At 45.3% G+C, this 18,536-nt stretch overlaps 1 protein-coding gene across 2 annotated transcripts; it reads left to right on the top strand.

Annotated features, from left to right (window-relative positions):
* The first annotated feature begins 13,857 nt into the window (after positions 1 to 13,857).
* LOC100286025 (lyase) lies at positions 13,858 to 18,064 on the top strand. 2 transcript variants are annotated; one of them, XM_008645635.1, is made up of 7 exons: positions 13,858 to 14,100; positions 14,888 to 15,013; positions 15,150 to 15,209; positions 15,594 to 15,710; positions 15,785 to 16,244; positions 16,329 to 17,158; positions 17,239 to 18,064. In XM_008645635.1, the coding sequence occupies exons 3-7, from the start codon at positions 15,199 to 15,201 to the stop codon at positions 17,645 to 17,647; spliced, it is 1,827 nt and encodes a 608-aa protein (XP_008643857.1). In that variant the 5' UTR covers positions 13,858 to 14,100; positions 14,888 to 15,013; positions 15,150 to 15,198; the 3' UTR covers positions 17,648 to 18,064. The 2 variants fall into 2 exon arrangements, with proteins under 2 accessions (XP_008643857.1, NP_001152385.2); NM_001158913.2 differs by having other exon boundaries at positions 13,860 to 14,100; positions 14,888 to 15,009; positions 17,239 to 17,824.
* Positions 18,065 to 18,536: the final 472 nt, after the last annotated feature.

The raw sequence follows: 18,536 nt of genomic DNA, 5'->3' as shown, positions 1-18,536 counted from the left end.
CTTGTTTACCTTTTTGGGTTATCATGGTTAGCATTTTGCTATTGCCTTAACTTTAATCAATGAACATGATGTGAACATTTATGATACGATACTGTTATCCTGATTATGTTGATGAACTTGTGATACTCTAGGTGGCTCATGCCTTTTTCCTGAGTACCTCTCCGTAAGGACCTGTTCGTGGAGTGACCACCCAGGATAACAGTGCAACCATGAGGGTGAAATGGGATGCCCATAGCTGATTAATTAGATGAACCTGGGGTATAGTTGGCTTTGTCGGAGGGCCGTCAATGGGGGCCAGGGCGTAGTGCTCGCTCTGCCAAGGTTGGGGTGCAGAAGTTCATTCGATTTGGTTTTGTTAGTCACCCACCTTGGGAGGTGTACTGCATTTGTACGACTGGTGCAACCTAACGAGCAGCTATACACCAGGGGAGTCTTTGTAAAGGCTACGTAGTGAAACCTTGCCGACTCACCTTGGTAGTGTTTGAGGGTTTGATTGACCCGAGGCATAAAGGGATCACAACTTGTGGGTAAAGTGTGCAACCTCTGCAGAGTGTTAGAAACTGGTATATCAGCCGAGCTCACGGTTAAGAGCAGCCTTGGGATCCTCTTCGATTAGAAGAACTCTAGATACTTTTATGATGATGGTTAATAATGATGTTATAAAATATGATCTCTGGTATTTCCTCTCTTTTGAGGAGGTACTTCTGGGTAATAACTGGGTTTATTTCTAAAACATGGCTCTACTAATAATAATAAATATTTGACCAACTAAAAGCAACTGCTTAACCTCAACTCCATATACAGCTAGTCCACTTTAGCCAAACGGGACATTTGCTGAGTACGTTGATGTGTATTCACCATTGCTTTACAAACCACCCCACCCCAGGTTGTCCCCACTGTACTCAGTGCTCAGGAGGTGATGCTGGAAACATGGAGGACTTCGAGGAGTTCCAGGATTACGACGAGTTCTAGTTTACTTAGTGGCAAACCCCCAGTCAGATGTCTGTGTAGGCTTATCATCTACGTTTCGTTTCTCCGCACTTTGATAGTTATGCTAAAAACAATGGTTATGTAATAGACTCTATGGATGTCTTGGACATCTTGTTGTAATAAAGTACCTTTCCACTATTTATTTCGAGCATTGTGTGATGAGGTCCAATTATGTAATCGCTGTGTACGTGAGTTTCTGATCCTGGCACGTACATGGTTCGCATTCGGTTTACCTTCTAAAACCGAGCGTGACATTACACTTCACATGAGCCCCTACCGTAAGTGAGCTTATGCACATTATTTGCCACAATTTGTTGAGCAATGAATGTTTGCGAGCTCACCCTTGTTGTACTCACATCCCCCTAGGTCAAGGACAGGTACCGCCAAGATGAGAAGCATGAAGGATATTGTGATGAGTTTGTGAGAGGTCTAGGCCATCGTCTCCCAGTCAACTATGGTTGATAGATCGTTTTCTTCGTATGATGTAATTATTTTGTACAGAACTCCTATTATATAGTAAAGATGTGACATTTGTTTTTGTACCACGAGTCATCATATGTGTGAGACTTGATCCTAGTACACATTTGATTTGCGCCTAGGTTTGCCCCTTGAATTCGGGTGTGACAAGCCCCGAGAGCGCTAGTGTTGTTGCCATGGCCACCGTGGCTGTTGCTAGCAGAACGTGGACGGGAACATCAAGGTTGTCGTTGTCGCTAGTGGTGGTGTTCCTGGTTGCACATGGGCGTCGGAGCGGCAATGACACCGCCGCGGCACCACGCCATCACCGACAGTGGCATCACGTGGCGCGTCCACGACTATCTGCATCAAGTGTGTGCGTCTACTATAGGCTGCTGCTTCCATACATATATACATATATACTGCAGGTAGGATATCATGAATTTGTTGGTACCATATATACGGTCACTACCGGAATCTAGCTTTTTGCCTAGTGCTCGGCGCTTTGCCGAGTGCATTTTGTCGGGCACTCGGCAAAACATTCTTTGTCGAGTGCCACTCTCGATAAAATAACACTCTCGGCAACGACCTCGTTTACCGAGTGTGAAAAACTAGCATAGATGGACACTCGGCAAAGCCCCCTTTCTGGAGTGTCAAACTCTCGGCAAAATGCGGTGCTCGATAAAGGGCCGTCAGTAGCGGTCTATAGATGATGACCATTAACTTTGCCAAGTGCCAAGCGTTGACACTCAGCAAAGTTATACTTTGCCGATTGTCTTTCTGGATACTCTACAAAGTATATTTTTTCCACCAAACTTTTTTGTGTGTTCCTACACTATGTAGACCTACATGTTCTATTTTTGCACAATTATAAAAGAGTTTGCTATAATTATTAGATTTTTTCGTTTATTTGAATTTTCTCGGATAATTCAGATTTGAACTGCAAGTCACTCGAAAAATGAAAACAGTGAATGCAAAAATGATATTCATAGCACAAGTTACGGCCTATTTCACGAGCAGACCGGAATTTTCGAGCACCATTCTCACGAAAAAAGACCGTGAACTTGCCATCCAGTTGTTTTAAAATTGTATAAAACACAAACAAAGTCAGAAAATCATGAAACTTGTCGACATGTCATGATATCATATGTAGAGGATGTGATAAAAATTTGAAAAACTTTTGTGAAAGTTATCACGCACTATGTGTAGAAACCTAGCCGGTCTACATTGAAGTTCTGTGATTTCATGTGAAGGACACCTAGGTTTCTAAACATAGTGCATCATAACTTTCTCGAAATAGTCTCAAATTTTTATCATAGGCTCTACATATGATATCATGACATGTTTACAAGTTTCATGATTTTCTGACTTTGTTTGTGTTTAAAAAAACTGGATTGGAAGTGTTGGGGGCCTTGCTCTTCCGAAGGTCCACAAAAACATAATTAACCATTTGTTTTCAGTATAAGCTATTATAGGGAGCTTGATCTTCAGGATGCAAGTCTTTCCCTCATGATGAAGGCATGTGAGATGAAGATATGATTTAAGGGTGATAAGAATAAAAGCTGAAGCATCGCCAGATTGACAACTTCGGCTTGCAATGGAGATGATGTATGATGGTGATGCAGACCGAAGGGGTAAAAGACTACTTAGTCCTTAATGACTTATATTACGATCATAAGTGAACGTCGGGGACATAAATGTACTTTTACCTGGGCTGCGTCTCGTGCCTATAAATAGATGAACAGTAGCATCGTACTGTTCACGCTGATTTGTAATCTCCCTCGCGTCCACACCTTCAAACAAGCCAAAGGTATCAATGTAATATAAATTCTATTGATATTCGTACATGTTTTAAGGAATGCAAATACGAATGCATCAATGAATTATACTTGCTGTTTTCATCTCTTTGCATTCTTGTTTATCTATAACATCATGAAGGCATGTCCTTCATGACCTTTGTCTAATGATCATTATGTCCATGAGGAGATAATGCTTCGGAAGACAAAGGTCTTTAATACTTAACAATTATGTTGCCTTGTTCTTGATTATAGCATTAGAGAACAAGTGACCAACATTGGCGCCCACCGTGGGGTGAACCCACTTCCACAACCTTCGGCAAGCATCCACTTCGTCATGCCGCCGAACAAGGCAACAACGCTAGGGGCTGCTTTGCAGCCACTGGAAACCAATCAGGAGACACTCTCACTGAGAGAAGCTAGGAGCTAGAAGTGAAAGGCTACTAGCCCAACACCTCAGGAGGAGGAGTTGGACCAGGAAATCCGAGACATGGAAGCTATACATCACCAAGTACAAAGGAAAAGGGAAAAGATGCTTCGTCTAGCCGAACTTCAAAGGAAGATCGACGAAGCCACTGAAGAAATGCACAACATCAGGCAGGATGACCAAGGACGAGGGCCTCAACACAGAGAGCTTCGTCAAGAAACTCCAATCAACGACGATGGATGGATGACCTGTACCATGGTAATTTTGCTTTTGATGATGCTTCTCCCCTAGCAGCAGAGTTGCAGGCTACCCCATGGCCACCTTCATACAAGCCGCCATAGCTTCCCATGTATGATGGGCACTCTGACCCGAAGCAATTCCTCATGAGCTACGAAGCAACCATATCATCATATGGTGGCAACACTGCTGTCATGGTAAAGTCCTTCGTCATGGCAGTCAAGAGCGTGGCTCAGACTTGGTATTCTTCTCTTCGGCCGGGAACAATTACATCATGGCAGAAGCTGAAGAATATGCTCCTCACAAGCTTCCAGGGCTAACAAAGCCAGTGACTGCTCAAGCTTTATTCTATTGCACGCAAGACCACGAGGAGTACTTGCAGGCATACATCCGAAAGTTCTTGTGACTAAGAGCCCAAGCACCAACGGTGCCTAATGAAATCGTCATCGAAGCCATGATCAAGGGGCTCCGATCAGGACCGACACCACAATATTTTGCAAGGAAACCACCACAACCCTTGGAGAAGCTTCTCTAGAAGATGGATGAATACATCCACGCTAACAATGATTTCTGCCAGAGAAGGGAGGAAGCCTATAGGTATTCTGAGATGACTAGGGGCTTCAGAGGAAGACTCCACCCTAGGCATGTTAGAACGATCCACAATCCCAACACAAATGATGATAGGGCCGATCATACTCAGAGCAGCCAGCAAAGCTCATAGTCTTCGGGAATGCAGCAAACTTCCTACAGGCCACCAGCCTCGAGAGGCAGAGGGGGAGGAACTTTGGAGGAAGGTATGGTAATCAACCTAGGAGACTATTTTGCTTATTCTGTGGGGAGGATAAGGGACACACGACAAGGACGTGCCAAGTCACAATCCAAAAGCAGAAGGAAATCACTGAAGCCGAAGCACGATAGAACCAGCCGAAGCAGTTCTTGCATACTACTTCATGCTATTCTCCATATATCCCTGAGTATGTGGGCAATCAGCAAGCTACGGTGTCTGTTGCTTCGGTGAGTCACTCCCAAGCCTCCTGGGCTCAGTTGCAACCACCACCACCACTGGCGCCTACTTTGGTCTATAACCAACAGCCAGAAGGGCATCGCCAGTCATAGCAACAGCGCGATACTCGGGAGGAGTCCAAAGCTCGCACATTCAACATCACTATGTCCAAGTCAAGGCATATCTACTGAAGGTAGCACATCACTTCAATTCGAGTGTCCTAATTCAATGTATTTTTTACCTTTTGCCTTTATGCTTTCTCCTCAAAAGACAATACAAGGAGGTTTAACCTTTGGCTTGATGTAATAAGTGTCTGGTTACACCATCGAGTGAAACAAAAAAGGATCAAGAAGCTCCAAAGTTATTCCTAAGGGAATGCAGAGCTATGTTACCACCTAAGTGAAGGGTGAAGAAGCTCCAAAGTTGTTCTAAGGGGATGCAGAGCTAAGTTACCACCTAAGTGAAAGGTGAAGAAGCTCCAAAGTCGTTCCTAAGGGGATGCAGAGCTTAGCTCCGAAGTCATTCCTAAGGGAATGCGGAGCTAAAATACCACCTAAGAAAAAGGTGAAGAGACTCCAAAGTCGTTCCTAAGAGGATGCAGAGTCTTATCTTTTATGTTTCGAGCACCAACATCATTTTCATCATGCCATCACATCATATTGCATCATGACATCGCATCATACATCATTTTGCATCAATAAAAGCAGTAAAAACGGGGATTCCTCCTTCAGCTTCGACAAAGATTCATGAAAGAATATTAAAGATGCACGGTCGTGTTTTCGACAATACTATTCCTACGCAATGCCTACAGCAAGAAGCAAATATCATATAGTAGCTTCGGTGAAGAAGGGGGATTTCTTTTTGAAGTGTGAAAAGAAGGGAAGGTGTTTTTCGCCGCCGGCTCAAAAACGATATATATGAAGGTTTCACGCTTCATAAAGAAATATATTACATCAATATACATACAAATTGTTTACAAGTATTTCTTACAAAACTAGGGATCATGTTCAAGGACATTAAATTAGCAAAAATACAAAGTTTTAGTCTTCCCTAAGGACTTTATCGTCAGCTTCGTTCAGAAGCCTATCGACAACTTCGTGAATAGCGTCATTGGCAATTTTAATTATATCTAGCACCTCTTCGATAGATGGGTCAGCTTCAGGGTTGTATGATTTGGGAGGTGGAGAAAGCTCAGCTGCATTGAGACACAAATATCTATCAGTATCGAAGCTGAAAAACTTACGAAAATGAGTTAAAAAGTGCATACCTATAAGTCTAGCCCGCTCGGTAGCTTCTTCAGCTCTTTTTGCTTCTAATGAAGCATAATGGGATTCCTTCTCATTTCTTTTGATGGCTTTATCAGCGATTTCTCGTCCACCCTTCAGCCATACTTCGGAATAAAATTTCCCACCTAGGGTAGTAGCTTTGGTTGAAGGGTTTCTAATATCATCAGCTGAGAAGACGAAGTCTGGCTGAGCTACAGCCTTAGCATGATCGCAGCCAACCTTCTCCAAGATGGATATAGCCCCACGAGCACCGGCGAAGGCACAAAAGTCCCCTTTGTCGCTAAGAACTTCCTCAAAGGCTTTGACTTCGCCGTTTATCCATTGAATGACTTCATCAGGATTTCCGCGAATAAATTTCTGCTCGGAGGAGTATGCTCCAACTTTAGAAAAGTTGTCCCTTAAATTTTTAGCACATTCCATGGATATTTCATAGCATTTTTCCTTGGCAGCATGAAGCTCATAGACATTCTTTTGTGCTCTTGATCTTTCAATTTCACAAATTTCGTGCTTCACCACTTCAACATTAAATTATCAGTTGCTTCGACAACTTTCTTCTTTAGCTCTTGCACTTCGGCTTCATGAGCTTCGGCTTGAGCAGCAAGCCTAGCTTCGCTAGATTTCAATCTTTCCACTAAAGAGAGTAGGATCTTATGCTTCTCAAGAGCTTCATTTCTTAATGTAATAACCTCCAAACGAAGGTTTCCAAGCGCTATTCGGTAGCTCTCATCCTCTGCATCTTTCTGGGCTTTCAAAGCCTTGCTTAAAATCAAACCCTGGAAAACAAAGAGTGAACATGTAACGACAATAAGAAAAACCACAAAAATAGTTTATCGTAACACAAATTGCAGAGTGACACATCAAAGTATACACACCTTCAGGATGTTGTAGGCAAGGCTGTCTGCAAGCTGATCTTTGGTCATCATAGACAAGCCGAGTTCGAGCTTCGGATACCCCATGTTATCCATTATTTCGCGGCAAACATTGATATCCTTACTGTCAGGTAGACGGTAAATTAAATCATCATTGTTATCTCCTCCATATACCAAGGATCCATGTGGGTACTTCAGCTCTTTAGCAAAATGCTCAGTTTTGGCAACTTGCTCTCCTGATAGTTGTTTTCCTGAAGCATGTCGCACAATGAAATTCAAATCACTCTTGGAAGGTGCTTTGGGAGCAGGCGCCGAGGGTTTCTCTGGAAGGCTTTCTTTCACAAGATTTTCTGGTGCATTTTCCGAAGGTCCTGCCTCGGCACGAGCAGAAGTACTGGCAGTGATCCTCCCTGTGACATCTTCAGTTTTGCTGCCAGAAGCTTCGGCAGAAGGAGGCGGCGTTTTCACAGATTCTAGAACAAATTCCAAGACACTAGCCATCCTCCTCTTCCTTGGAGTTCCTATGGTAGCTGACAGCTTCGGCAGCGCTGTCACCATCTTCTTAGGCTGTTCTAGCACCTTGCCTACTACCTTTTCTGATTCTGGCACTCTAGCCGGGTCTGCAATGACTTCAACAAGCATAGCGGAAGCAGTCTTTGAGACAATGGGGGTAGTTTCCGCCCTTTCAATTAGTTTCTGCATATCGTTCATCTCAATGTGCCTCAGTTTGCATGTCAAGACCTTGATTTTCTTTCCCTTCGGCACGCTAGCAGATGTCAAAGCAGCGACTTTTCTTTTTCTCCCTTGTTTCTGGATGGGATAGCAGTAGTCTGGGTAAACAAACCCAATAACGTCAAACACTCTATTCAGCCTCTTCTTGTCGTGAGCACCAAAGGCAACCGTCATAACTTCAACTTCTGCCCTGGAGTACGCTCCAAGTATTTCATCACTTGTTGCCTCTATAGCGTCTAGCCAATCATCATTTGGCTCATCAAACTGATTTCTGAACCGAAACGTATACTTAAGATAAACCAAGCCACCCTGGCTGGAGCCAGCAGCGGCTTCCTTCGACATTTCCCATTCCCTCACAAGAGGCCATACATTGTAATCAATATGCTCTTGAACTAAGTCTCTTGTACCAATATAGGTGCATACTGTGTTAAAAGCAGCTTGGCACGCTTGCACGTCATTTCCAAGTGTGTTGGATGGCCTTCTAATGAGAAGCGTGACCATATAGGATGCTGGATAATGCCCTTCACATCTTCCCTTTGACTCAGGTCATTCTTCACATAAAACTATTCCTTCATCCAAGAACGTGGCCACTTTTTTCGAAACGTGGGCACATGGTAATTCGCCTCGGACTGAGGCATGAAGCTGTAACAGCCGAAATGGTTATGATATTGTTCCTTGTCGGTTGCCTTTGTCTAATAGGACAACTCATGAATATTGCAGAAACATCTCGCATCTGGCTCCAGTCCTTGGCTCCTCATGGCCCATATAAAAACTCCCACTCTAATAAGAGCTTCGGGGGTAATCTGATGAAGGTATATCTCAAACGTCTTCAAGACTTCGACCAGCATCTTGTGGAGAGGAAAGCGAAGCCCAGCTTTCATGAAGCTCCTGAAGACTACCACTTCATCCCCTTCTGGCAGAGGAACGGTGTCTTCTCCTTCAGCCCTCACTATAGTAACATCATGAAAATATTTGCCTTTCATTACTTCAATTTGACCTTGCCTAATCGTGGATTTTCCAAAAACAACGTGGCTTGGTCTCCACGGCCGATCTTCAGTATTTTCATTCTCACTCTCGACATTGAAGCTTTCATTGTCGCTTCAATCACCAGATAGTCCAGCTAACATTTCGTTGGTGATCTTCTCTATGTTGGTCCTTTCCATGGCTTCGTAGAAGCCAGCGAGTGCGGGATCCGTGCTTTTCTTGTCCTCAGACATTTTGGTGATGGTTACGGCAGAAAGCCAAAGCTCACAAGCAATTGCACTCACAAAGCAGGAAAGCAGGAAAACTAAAATGACAAGCTGCAACACGAAAGCTAGATGGCACGAAAAATATTTGCGACACAACCTTCTATATATATACTCATAGCCCCACAGCTGGGTGGGTCCCACGGTTCAGGGTGATTCGCTATTCTAGCGAAGGGAAGGCGTTTTTTCGGACCTTCGGCTAAAGGCCTTTGTTCTCGTCACATTTTGAATTTGTTACATAGAAACAAATTAATACTGCGAGGGGCTATTGTTGGGGGCCTTCCTCTTCCGAAGGTCCTCAAAAACATAATTAACCATTTGTTTTCAGCATAAACTATTATAGGGAGCTTCGTCTTCAGGATGCAAGTCTTTTCCTCATGATGAAGGCATTTGAAATGAAGATATGATCTAAGGGTGATAAGAATAAACGCCGAAGCTATCGCCAGATTGACAGCTTTGGCTTGCAATGGAGATGAAGTATGATGGTGATGCTGACCAAAGGGGTAAAAGACTACTTAGTCCTTAATGACTTGTATTACGATCATAAGTGAATGTCGGGGACATAAATGTACTTTTACCCGTGTTGCGAGCTATGTCTATAAATAGATAAACAGTAGCACTGTATTGTTCATGCTGATTTGTAATCTCCCTCGCGTCAACACCTTCGAACAAGCCGAAGGTATCAATGTAATATAAATTCTATTGATATTCATACATGTTTTAGGGAATGCAAATACGAATGAATCAATGAATTATAATTGTTGTTTTCATCTATTTGCATTCTTGTTTATCTATAAGATCATGAAGGACATGCCTTCATGACCTTCGTCTAATGATCATTATGTCCATGAGGAGATAATGCTTCGGAAGGCGAAGGTCTTTAATACTTAACAGTTATGTTGCCTTGTTTTTGATTCATAGCATTTGAGAACAAGTGACCAACAAGAAGTTTAGGGTCATGATTCGTAAGCATGGTGATCAAAAATTCCGGTCTGTTCCTGAAATAGGCCGTAACTTGTACTAAATAACATGAATATCATTTTTGCATTCATCATTTTCCATTTTTCGAGTGACATGCAATTTAAATCTGAATTACCCAAAGAAATTCAATTAAATGAACTAAATCTGATAGTTATAACAAACACTTTGATAATTGTGTCAAAATTGAACATGTAGGTCTACATACTGTAGAAACATATCACAAAAAGTTTGGTGAAGAAAAAGAAAAGAATAAAAATATACTTTGCCGGTTGTCAAAGGAAGATACTCAGTAAAGCATCTTTGTCGAGTGTCTCGCATATACTCGACAAATAATTTTTAAAAAAATTAAAACAATCTTTGTTGTGTGCTTGTCAATGGGCACTCGCAAAGAATACTTTATTGAGTTTTAGATCCAGGACACTCGGCAATGTATATTTTTAAATTAAAAAAATTTGTCGAGTATTTTTAAGGCTTTGCCGAGGCATCAGCCACTCGGTAAAGCAGCTCTGTCCGGTAGTGGGTACTATACTACTATATAACACTAGCTGGTATATTATTCGTAGGGTTTACAATTTCAAAATTTTAAAAAAAATCACTAGCAATGAATTTCTATAATTTAGGTTGTAATTCAAATAAATTTTAATTTTAATTTTTAATAGAATATTTCTAGAATCTAATTCTAAGCTATCCAACTTATCGATTACACAAAAACAATAAAAACAAAAGTGTATTTTACAATTTATAATACTCATTACAAAGATCCAATGCATGAGAAGGTTTAAGGTATAATTTTTGGCACGGATTAGGCTGGAAGGCCAAATTTGGCAGGTTTTTTTCGGCTGCCTCATCGAAGGAAGGAAAATTTGAGACTGAAAGATATTGCAATCCCTTTACACGTATTGCACTGGGCATGCAGGTGGTTGTGGACAACGGACTAGTGGAGGTGATGCTGTCCAAGTCGTAGGGCCACATTACCGGCTTCCGCTACAACGGCCACCTCAACCTCATGTACTACGACGGCAGCCAAAACTCGCAGGGTAAGTACAATACGACAGTTAGGGGCGGACCCACAGGGAGATCCGGGTGGGCGCTGGCACACCCTAAGTCGGGCCCACCGGGGACCACCCGGCCATCCGGGCGTCGGCAGTTCCAACTTCTCCCATAACATGATCGTTCGGCTTCCTGAGTTCCTGGCGGCTTCTCTTGGAGCATTGCGGCGGCGAGCCGGATCTGGCACCGTGCGCGGGAACATCTAGCACATCGCAGTTCACGACAGGAGACACAGTGCCCTTTGCCCCTTCCCCACGTACAAGTACAACACACCCTTTGCCCCTTCCTCGCGTACAGCACAGCTGCATAGGCTGCCAGCGGTACAGTAGTGGTACAGCGGTACAGGTGACAGGACAGGCCGGCAAGGTGCCCTTCCTAGTGTACAGCGGTACAGGTGCGCAGGAACATCACGCAACTACAGTTGATTTTTGTTGTATTGATTGTTGATTCACTACCATTATTTTGTAGTGACTAAAATATGAAGAAGCGGGAAGATATTGCCCCTCTTTTTCGTAATCATGCTGCAAAGAAACAGAAGTTTATTGCTTCTTCATTACCTCCGGATGTTACTCAAGCGTCGACACCTCAAGAACAAGAGGAAGAGAGGATAAATGAAGAAATTTTGAATCCAATTCCATCTGCACCGCCACCGCCAACACTTTATGATGTTAGTCGTCTTCCACATGATCTAGGTGAAAGACAACCTATTGCAAGTTACCATGCTAATGATCACGATGCAATTCGAAGAGCATATATTCTTAGAGATCCATTTCAACCACATGCACATGAATTCCCAAATATGAAAATTGGAGATAGAGATCGCCATTTTAATTTTGTGTGGTTTCAAAGTTTTACTTGGATTGAATATAGTGTCAAGAAAGATGCTGCATTTTGCTTTATGTGCTACTTATTCAAAAGTAAAGCAAATAAGGGTAAAAGGACTTCTGCATTTACTTCAGATGGTTGGAATAATTGGAATAAAGGGTCTGAAGCACTTCTAAAACATGTGGGTTCTATGTCACATAAGACAGTCGAAGAGAAATATTTTGGCTTTATAAATCTTAATGCAACAATTGATAATAAAATTGAGAAGTGGAGTGATGATGATCGCAATCTTTATATGATAAGGTTGACATATTCACTTCGATGTTTGAAGTTTCTTTTGCATCAAGGATTGTCATTCCGTGGACATGATGAAAGTGAAGAGTCTAGCAACAGAGGAAACTTTATTGAAATCTTGAAATTTCTTGCTGTAAATAGTGAAGAGGTCAACAAGTATGTTCTTAACAATGCTCTAGGTAATTGCACTTTGACTAGCCCAAAGATACAAAAGTAGATTATTCAGTGTTGCACTATAGAAACTAGAAAGAAAATAATTGAAGATCTTGGGGAAGAGCCATTTGCAATTTTAGCGTATGAGTCTAGTGACATATCACACAAAGAACAACTAGCTCTTTGCTTGTGTTATGTAGATGCATTGGGAAGGCCATGTGAGCACTTCATTGGATTAGATGATACTAGCTCTTTATCACTTAAAGATGCAATTGAAGCTTTACTTGTTAGTCATGGCTTGACTTTGATACGAATATCTGTTAATTATTGATAGGTAGATTCTGCTGCATTCAGGTACTGGGATGTGGCGTGGAACTACCCGGGCTCCGATCAGCCAGGAGGAATGATGGACATGTGAGTACTCGCCTGGGTGCTGATGGTATACAATATTGTGTACGTTGTTCCATAAACTTTTTACTAATGGCCCATCTCTTTGGTGTGTTGGGGCTATGCATCTGCATGATCTTTTTACTAACGACCCATATCCTTGGTGTGTTGGGGCTATGCATCTGCATGATCTTTTTACTGAAGATGCTACCTACTCTTTTGTTGTGCACCTGAGCTTCCCCTCCCGAGTGATTGGGCCCACCCGACCACGTGTCAGTCGGTCCCAACAATTGATGTATATAAATGTATGATATAATTTAATTCCATGTTGCTTTCAATATGAATATCAATATATATATATGTATATATTGTGTAAATATATGTAAAATTCAGTTTTGTTTGGAAATTTGAAAAGGCAGGAAAACTACCATTGGTGGCCTAATAAAGAAAACTGCCAATGAAAATGTCGATTTCCACCGGCGATTATATTAAGCAAACCGCTAGTGGAATTCTATTTCCACTAGCGGTTCGTTAAGAGTCCCGCTAGTGAAAATGCTATTTACACTAACGGTATCTTTAAGAAAACAGCCACTGGAAATGCTGATTTCTATTGGCCCCTAGCATTGAAATTCTAGTGCAAATAGCTATAGAACTACCGCTATAGAGCTTCTTTGTACTAGTGCGCCTTGATCTCAGCTTTTGTTTACTAATTTTATGGTTTGGTGGTGAACTTTTTTGGCAATAAATAAATAAAAGTGTAGCAAGACTAACCATAATAATTAACCTTCTAAAAATGCCACTTATATGATACCTGACGGAGGTAGCAGCAAAAGTAGCAGAGTCTATTTTGGGAGCTGAATAAAGAAGGTGACATATGTATGGCTAGCTGCTTGCAATTGCATATCCTATAGCCGTAGTAGTAGAAAGAAACGGTTGCAACCGGATCGGTTACGGGAGCATTAATCGAGGCAGCACCGCCGGCATGCAATGCTTGTTGCAACGACGAGGTAACTATCAAGCTGATCTGATGAGCTAGCCGTGTCGTGCGCCGGCCGCGCGTCGGCCGCCGACCTTCATTTATAAAAAGGCATTTGCTAGAGGCCTCGAACAACCAACTCTGATCCTTCCTTCCTTGTCTCTCTCGATCGAACCCAGGCCACCGGATACCCGAGAGCGCTAGTGTTGTTGCCATGGCCGCCGCGACTGTTGTTGGCGGAACGTGGACGAGAACATCAAGGTCGTCGTTGTCGCTAGTGGTGGTATTCCTGCTGCTACACATGGGCGTCGGAGCCACTGCGACGCCGCCGCGGCACCACACCGCCGCCGCCAGTGGCATCACATTGCGCGTCGATGACTATCTGCATCAGGTGCGTGCGTGTACTATAGGCTGCTGCTTCCATAAATATATACATGTATATTGCAGGCAGGATATCGCCAATTTGTTGCTACCATATATATAGTCACTACCGCAATCCGGCTCTTTGCCAAGTGCTCGGCGCTTTGCTGAGTGCATTTTGTCAGTCTTTGTCGAATGCCACTCTCGGCGAAATAAGACTCTCAACAACGACCTTGTTTACCGAGAGTGATACACTCAGCATAGACGGACGCTCGACAAAGCCCCTTTGCCGAGTATTAAACTCTCGTTGAAATGAGACACTCGGCAAAGGGTCGTCAGCAGTCGTTATAGCTGACGGCCGTTAACTTTGCTGAGCGCCAAGCGTAGACACTCGACAAATTTATATTTTGTCGAGTGTCTATCTAGACACTCGACAACGTATATTTTCATTTTTTTTAAAAATATTTCCCACCAAACTTTTGTGGTGTGTTTCTACACAATGTAGATCTATATGTTCAATTTCGAGAGTAATTGAAATAAATTTTAATTTTATTTTTTTAATAGGGTATTTCTGGAATCTAATTCTAAGCTATCCAGCATATATTACATAAAAACAATAAAAATAAAAGTGCATTTCATAATTTATAATATTCATTATAAAGATCCAATGCGTGAGAAGGTTTAAGACTACTATTTTTGGCGCGGATTAGGATGGAAGGCCAAATTCAGCAGGTTTTTTTTTGGGCTACCTCAAGGAAGGAAAATTTGAGACCGAAAGATATTGTAATCCCTTTACACGTATTGCACTGGGCATGCAGGTGGCTGTGGACAACGGCCTGGTGCAGGTGACGCTGTCCAAGCCACAGGGCCACATTACCGGCGTCCGCTACAACGGCCACCGCAACCTCCTGCACTACGACGGCAGCCAAAACTCGGGAGGGTAGGTACGGTACGACAGTACGCTACAACGGCCACCGCAACCTCCTGCACTACGACGGCAGCCAAAACTCGGGAGGATAGGTACGGTACGACAGTATGTATATCTGTAAATTATTGATTGGTGGATTGTGTTGCATTCAGGTATTGGGATGTGGTGTGGAACTACCCGGGCTCCGATCAGCCAGGAGGAATGATGGACACGTGAGTACTATGTGTACGTACGTTGTTCCATGATCTTTTTACTGACACGACCCACCTCCTTGTGCTGGGGCTATGCATGCATGATCTAGTTTAAACACTCTTGACCTTGCACCGAATCTCGTTAATTAGCTGACAGGACTAGCTCGTGCAAGTGCCGTCTCTGATCGATCATAGTCAGATTGAGCTATTAACTAGGCAACAACGTAATCATGCATGCATATCAGCTGGTTATGACTTATGTACTCTTCATATGGACATAATGCATGCTGCCCTGGCTCCTCCTCCGATCCACGTACTAGTGCTAGTGTTAAGGCACCGACACTACAAATCAACTAACTATCGTGGCCCTCGTAGGTTTCTCATTTTCCTGTTGTGTATACACAGGTTGGACAGTACGGAGTTCAAGGTGGTGGTTTCAAGCGAGGACCAAGTGGAGCTTTCTTTCAGCAGCGCCTACACTCCGTCGTCGCCAACTAGTGTTCACCTGCATGTCGACAAGAGGTGTGCATGCATCCCTAGCTTGCTTGCTTCCATATCGATCGATAATGCATGGATCCGGTGATCCTGCACTACAGGCTCGTGGTACTGAAAGGCAGCTCCGGGTTCTACTGCTACGCCATCTTGGAGCACGCCCGCGACTGGCCCGCCCTCAACGTCACCGAGGCCAGGCTCGCCTTCAAGCTCAACACGGACGCGTTCAAGTACATGGCGGTCTCGGACGACATCCAGAGGTACATGCCGAGCGCGGCGGACAGGGCCGAGCCACGTGGCGCCCCGCTCGCCTACAAGGAGGCCGTGCTGCTGGTGAACCCGCAGGAGCCACGGTTCAGGGGCGAGGTGGACGACAAGTACCAGTACTCCATGGACAACAAGGACAGCACCGTGCATGGATGGACCACGGCCGGCGGCGTAGAACGCTCGCCGAACGACAACCCCGTCGTCGGCTTCTGGGTCATCACGCCCAGCAACGAGTTCAAGAGCGGAGGACCCACCAAGCGGGAGCTCACCTCCCACGTCGGCCCCACCACGCTCACGGTACGACTACTTCTATTATATCTCCAGATCGAGCACGCCGGGGACGAATTATATACAGCATGTGTTTGTGTATGTATGTCCCAGATGTTTCTGGGGACGCATTACGTCGGTAACGACATCGTGCTCAGCATCAGCGGCGGCGAGTACTGGAAGAAGGTGATGGGCCCTGTCTTCGTGTACCTCAACTCCCGCCCGAGGCGAGGCGGCATCGGCGGCTGCGACCACAGCCGGGCGCTCTGGGCAGACGCCAAGGCGCAGGCGCGGGCGGAGGCCGGCAAGTGGCCCTACAGCTTCCCAAAGTCACCGGACTTCGCCAAGGCCGGAGAGAGGGGCGGCGTCACCGGCAGGCTGCTGGTCAGGGACGACGACAGGTTCACGACCGACGACGACAATAACGACGCGGCCGCCGCTCCCATGCCCGTTGGGACGGAGGCGTACGTGGGTCTCGCGGCGCCCGGGCAGGCCGGCAGCTGGGTAACGGAGTGCAAGGGCTACCAGTTCTGGACAGCGACAACGGCGACGGAGGACGGCTTCGTATTCACCATCGCCAACGTCCGGGAGGGAGTGTACAGCCTCTACGCGTGGGTTCCCGGGGTCCTCGGAGAATACGTGCACGCTTCCCCGGTGACCGTGGCGGTAGGCGGCGCCGTCGTCGACCTCGGCGACCTCGTGTTCCGGCCCCCCAGGTCGGGCCCGACGTTGTGGGAGATTGGGGTCCCCGACCGGAAGGCCGCGGAGTTCTTCGTTCCAGACGTGGATCCCCGATTCGCCAACAGGCTCTTCCTGCACAAGGACAGGTACAGGCAGTACGGTCTGTGGGCGAGGTACGCCGAGCTGTACCCTGACGGCGACCCCGTCTTCACCGTCGGCCGGAGCGAACCTTGGAAGGACTGGTTCTTCGCGCATGTCACCAGGTCCGTCCGTCCGTAACACATCCCCGTCGCATCATTTCACGTCATCTAGCTCTGACGATTGCAACGTGCGTGCGGTGCAGGAAGGTAGGCGAAGGCCGGTACGCGCCGACGACGCGGGAGATCCGATTCAGGCTGTACCGCGTCGTGGCCGACGGCACGTACACGCTGCGTGTGTCGCTCGCTGCCGCGCACATGTCCAGGCTGCAGGTGCGCGTGAATGGGCGGGGCGGTGGCGGTGCGGCGGAGCTGACCACACCGGAGTTCGGCGGCGGGAACGCCATCGCGCGCCACGGGATCCATGGAGTGCAGTGGAACTTCCAGTTCCCAATCAGGGGATACCTGCTGCGGGAAGGCGACAACAGCGTCAGCATCACGCAGACCAGGGCCGACGGCGAGTTCCTAGGTGTCTTGTACGACTACGTCCGCCTCGAGGCACCTCCGGCGCACTGCCGAGACCCCACGGCCACGGCGACGACGTGGCGTACATGATCGGTGCTTGGTCGCCACCGTCTACCCTTGCCTAGACCAGGTAGTACCGTAGTAGCAGTAGCTAGGTGATGATAGCATCGTCTCTAGCTAACAGAGATATATACTTTCATAGTTAGTGGACCGTGCGTTTGCGATGTGTTGCCAGGGTACGTATGAGATTTTTGGGTACCTCTATTATTAACCTCCTATGTCCTCCGCAACACCGGCGTGCGCCGATGAACGCAAGCAGCGGTGCCCTGGACAGAGCAAACGAGGGATAGAAGCGGTGTGCATCTAATGGGAAGGAGAACGTATGATTTATAGCAGGGTTAATTTTGGCTATGGAGATAGGGCTTATCCGTCGTGGTGACAGGAACAAATATATGCGCTTCGCCTGTGATGCAAGAAGGTGATTTATAACGGGATTAGTTCTGCCTCTGAGGATAAGGCTTATGCATCCGCTAGCATCATCATTTCTCAATTGGTTAGACGGGTCCTTCGCGTGTGACGTAGGATGGCGATTAAAACCGATGCTTTACAGGATAGAGAATTTAAAAAGAGGCATTCCAAAACGTTGCAAAAGACTCTTCTGTAAAAAAAAAGCATATCTTCCGCACAATTGCTCCTCGGTCCTTCCATATAGTTGGAAGTACTACCTTATTGTAATGATTGAAATGAAAAGAGAGTAGAAGATATTTTTTTACAAAACATATTGTTGGCGCCGATCTAGACGTCAAATACTCACTACATGACGGCTCACTTATAGCGACCTTCGGGTGGTTGCTAAAACGGCCTTCAATGACTTACGGTTGGTCACTAAAAACATTTAGCGACCCATAAGGATGGTCGCTTTAAGTGTCGTCGCTAAAGGCTTTAGCGACTGACATCTTTTTAGCTACCGACCGTTCGT

This window comes from Zea mays, chromosome 5, assembly GCF_902167145.1.
Source record: "Zea mays cultivar B73 chromosome 5, Zm-B73-REFERENCE-NAM-5.0, whole genome shotgun sequence".
NCBI lineage: Eukaryota > Viridiplantae > Streptophyta > Magnoliopsida > Poales > Poaceae > Zea > Zea mays.
Note: the sequence above shows the minus strand (reverse complement) of the source record. Positions and strands in the feature narration are given on the sequence as shown.

Excerpts from the sequence above, each read along its gene's own strand:
- LOC100286025 (NM_001158913.2), top strand. The coding sequence starts at position 13,924 with ATGGCCGCCGCGACTGTTGTTGGCGGAACGTGGACGAGAACATCAAGG. Across the intron at positions 15,010-15,149 it reads GGCAGCCAAAACTCGGGAGG|GTATTGGGATGTGGTGTGGA; the intron begins GTAGGTACGGTA and ends TGTTGCATTCAG. Across the intron at positions 15,210-15,593 it reads CCAGGAGGAATGATGGACAC|GTTGGACAGTACGGAGTTCA; the intron begins GTGAGTACTATG and ends GTGTATACACAG.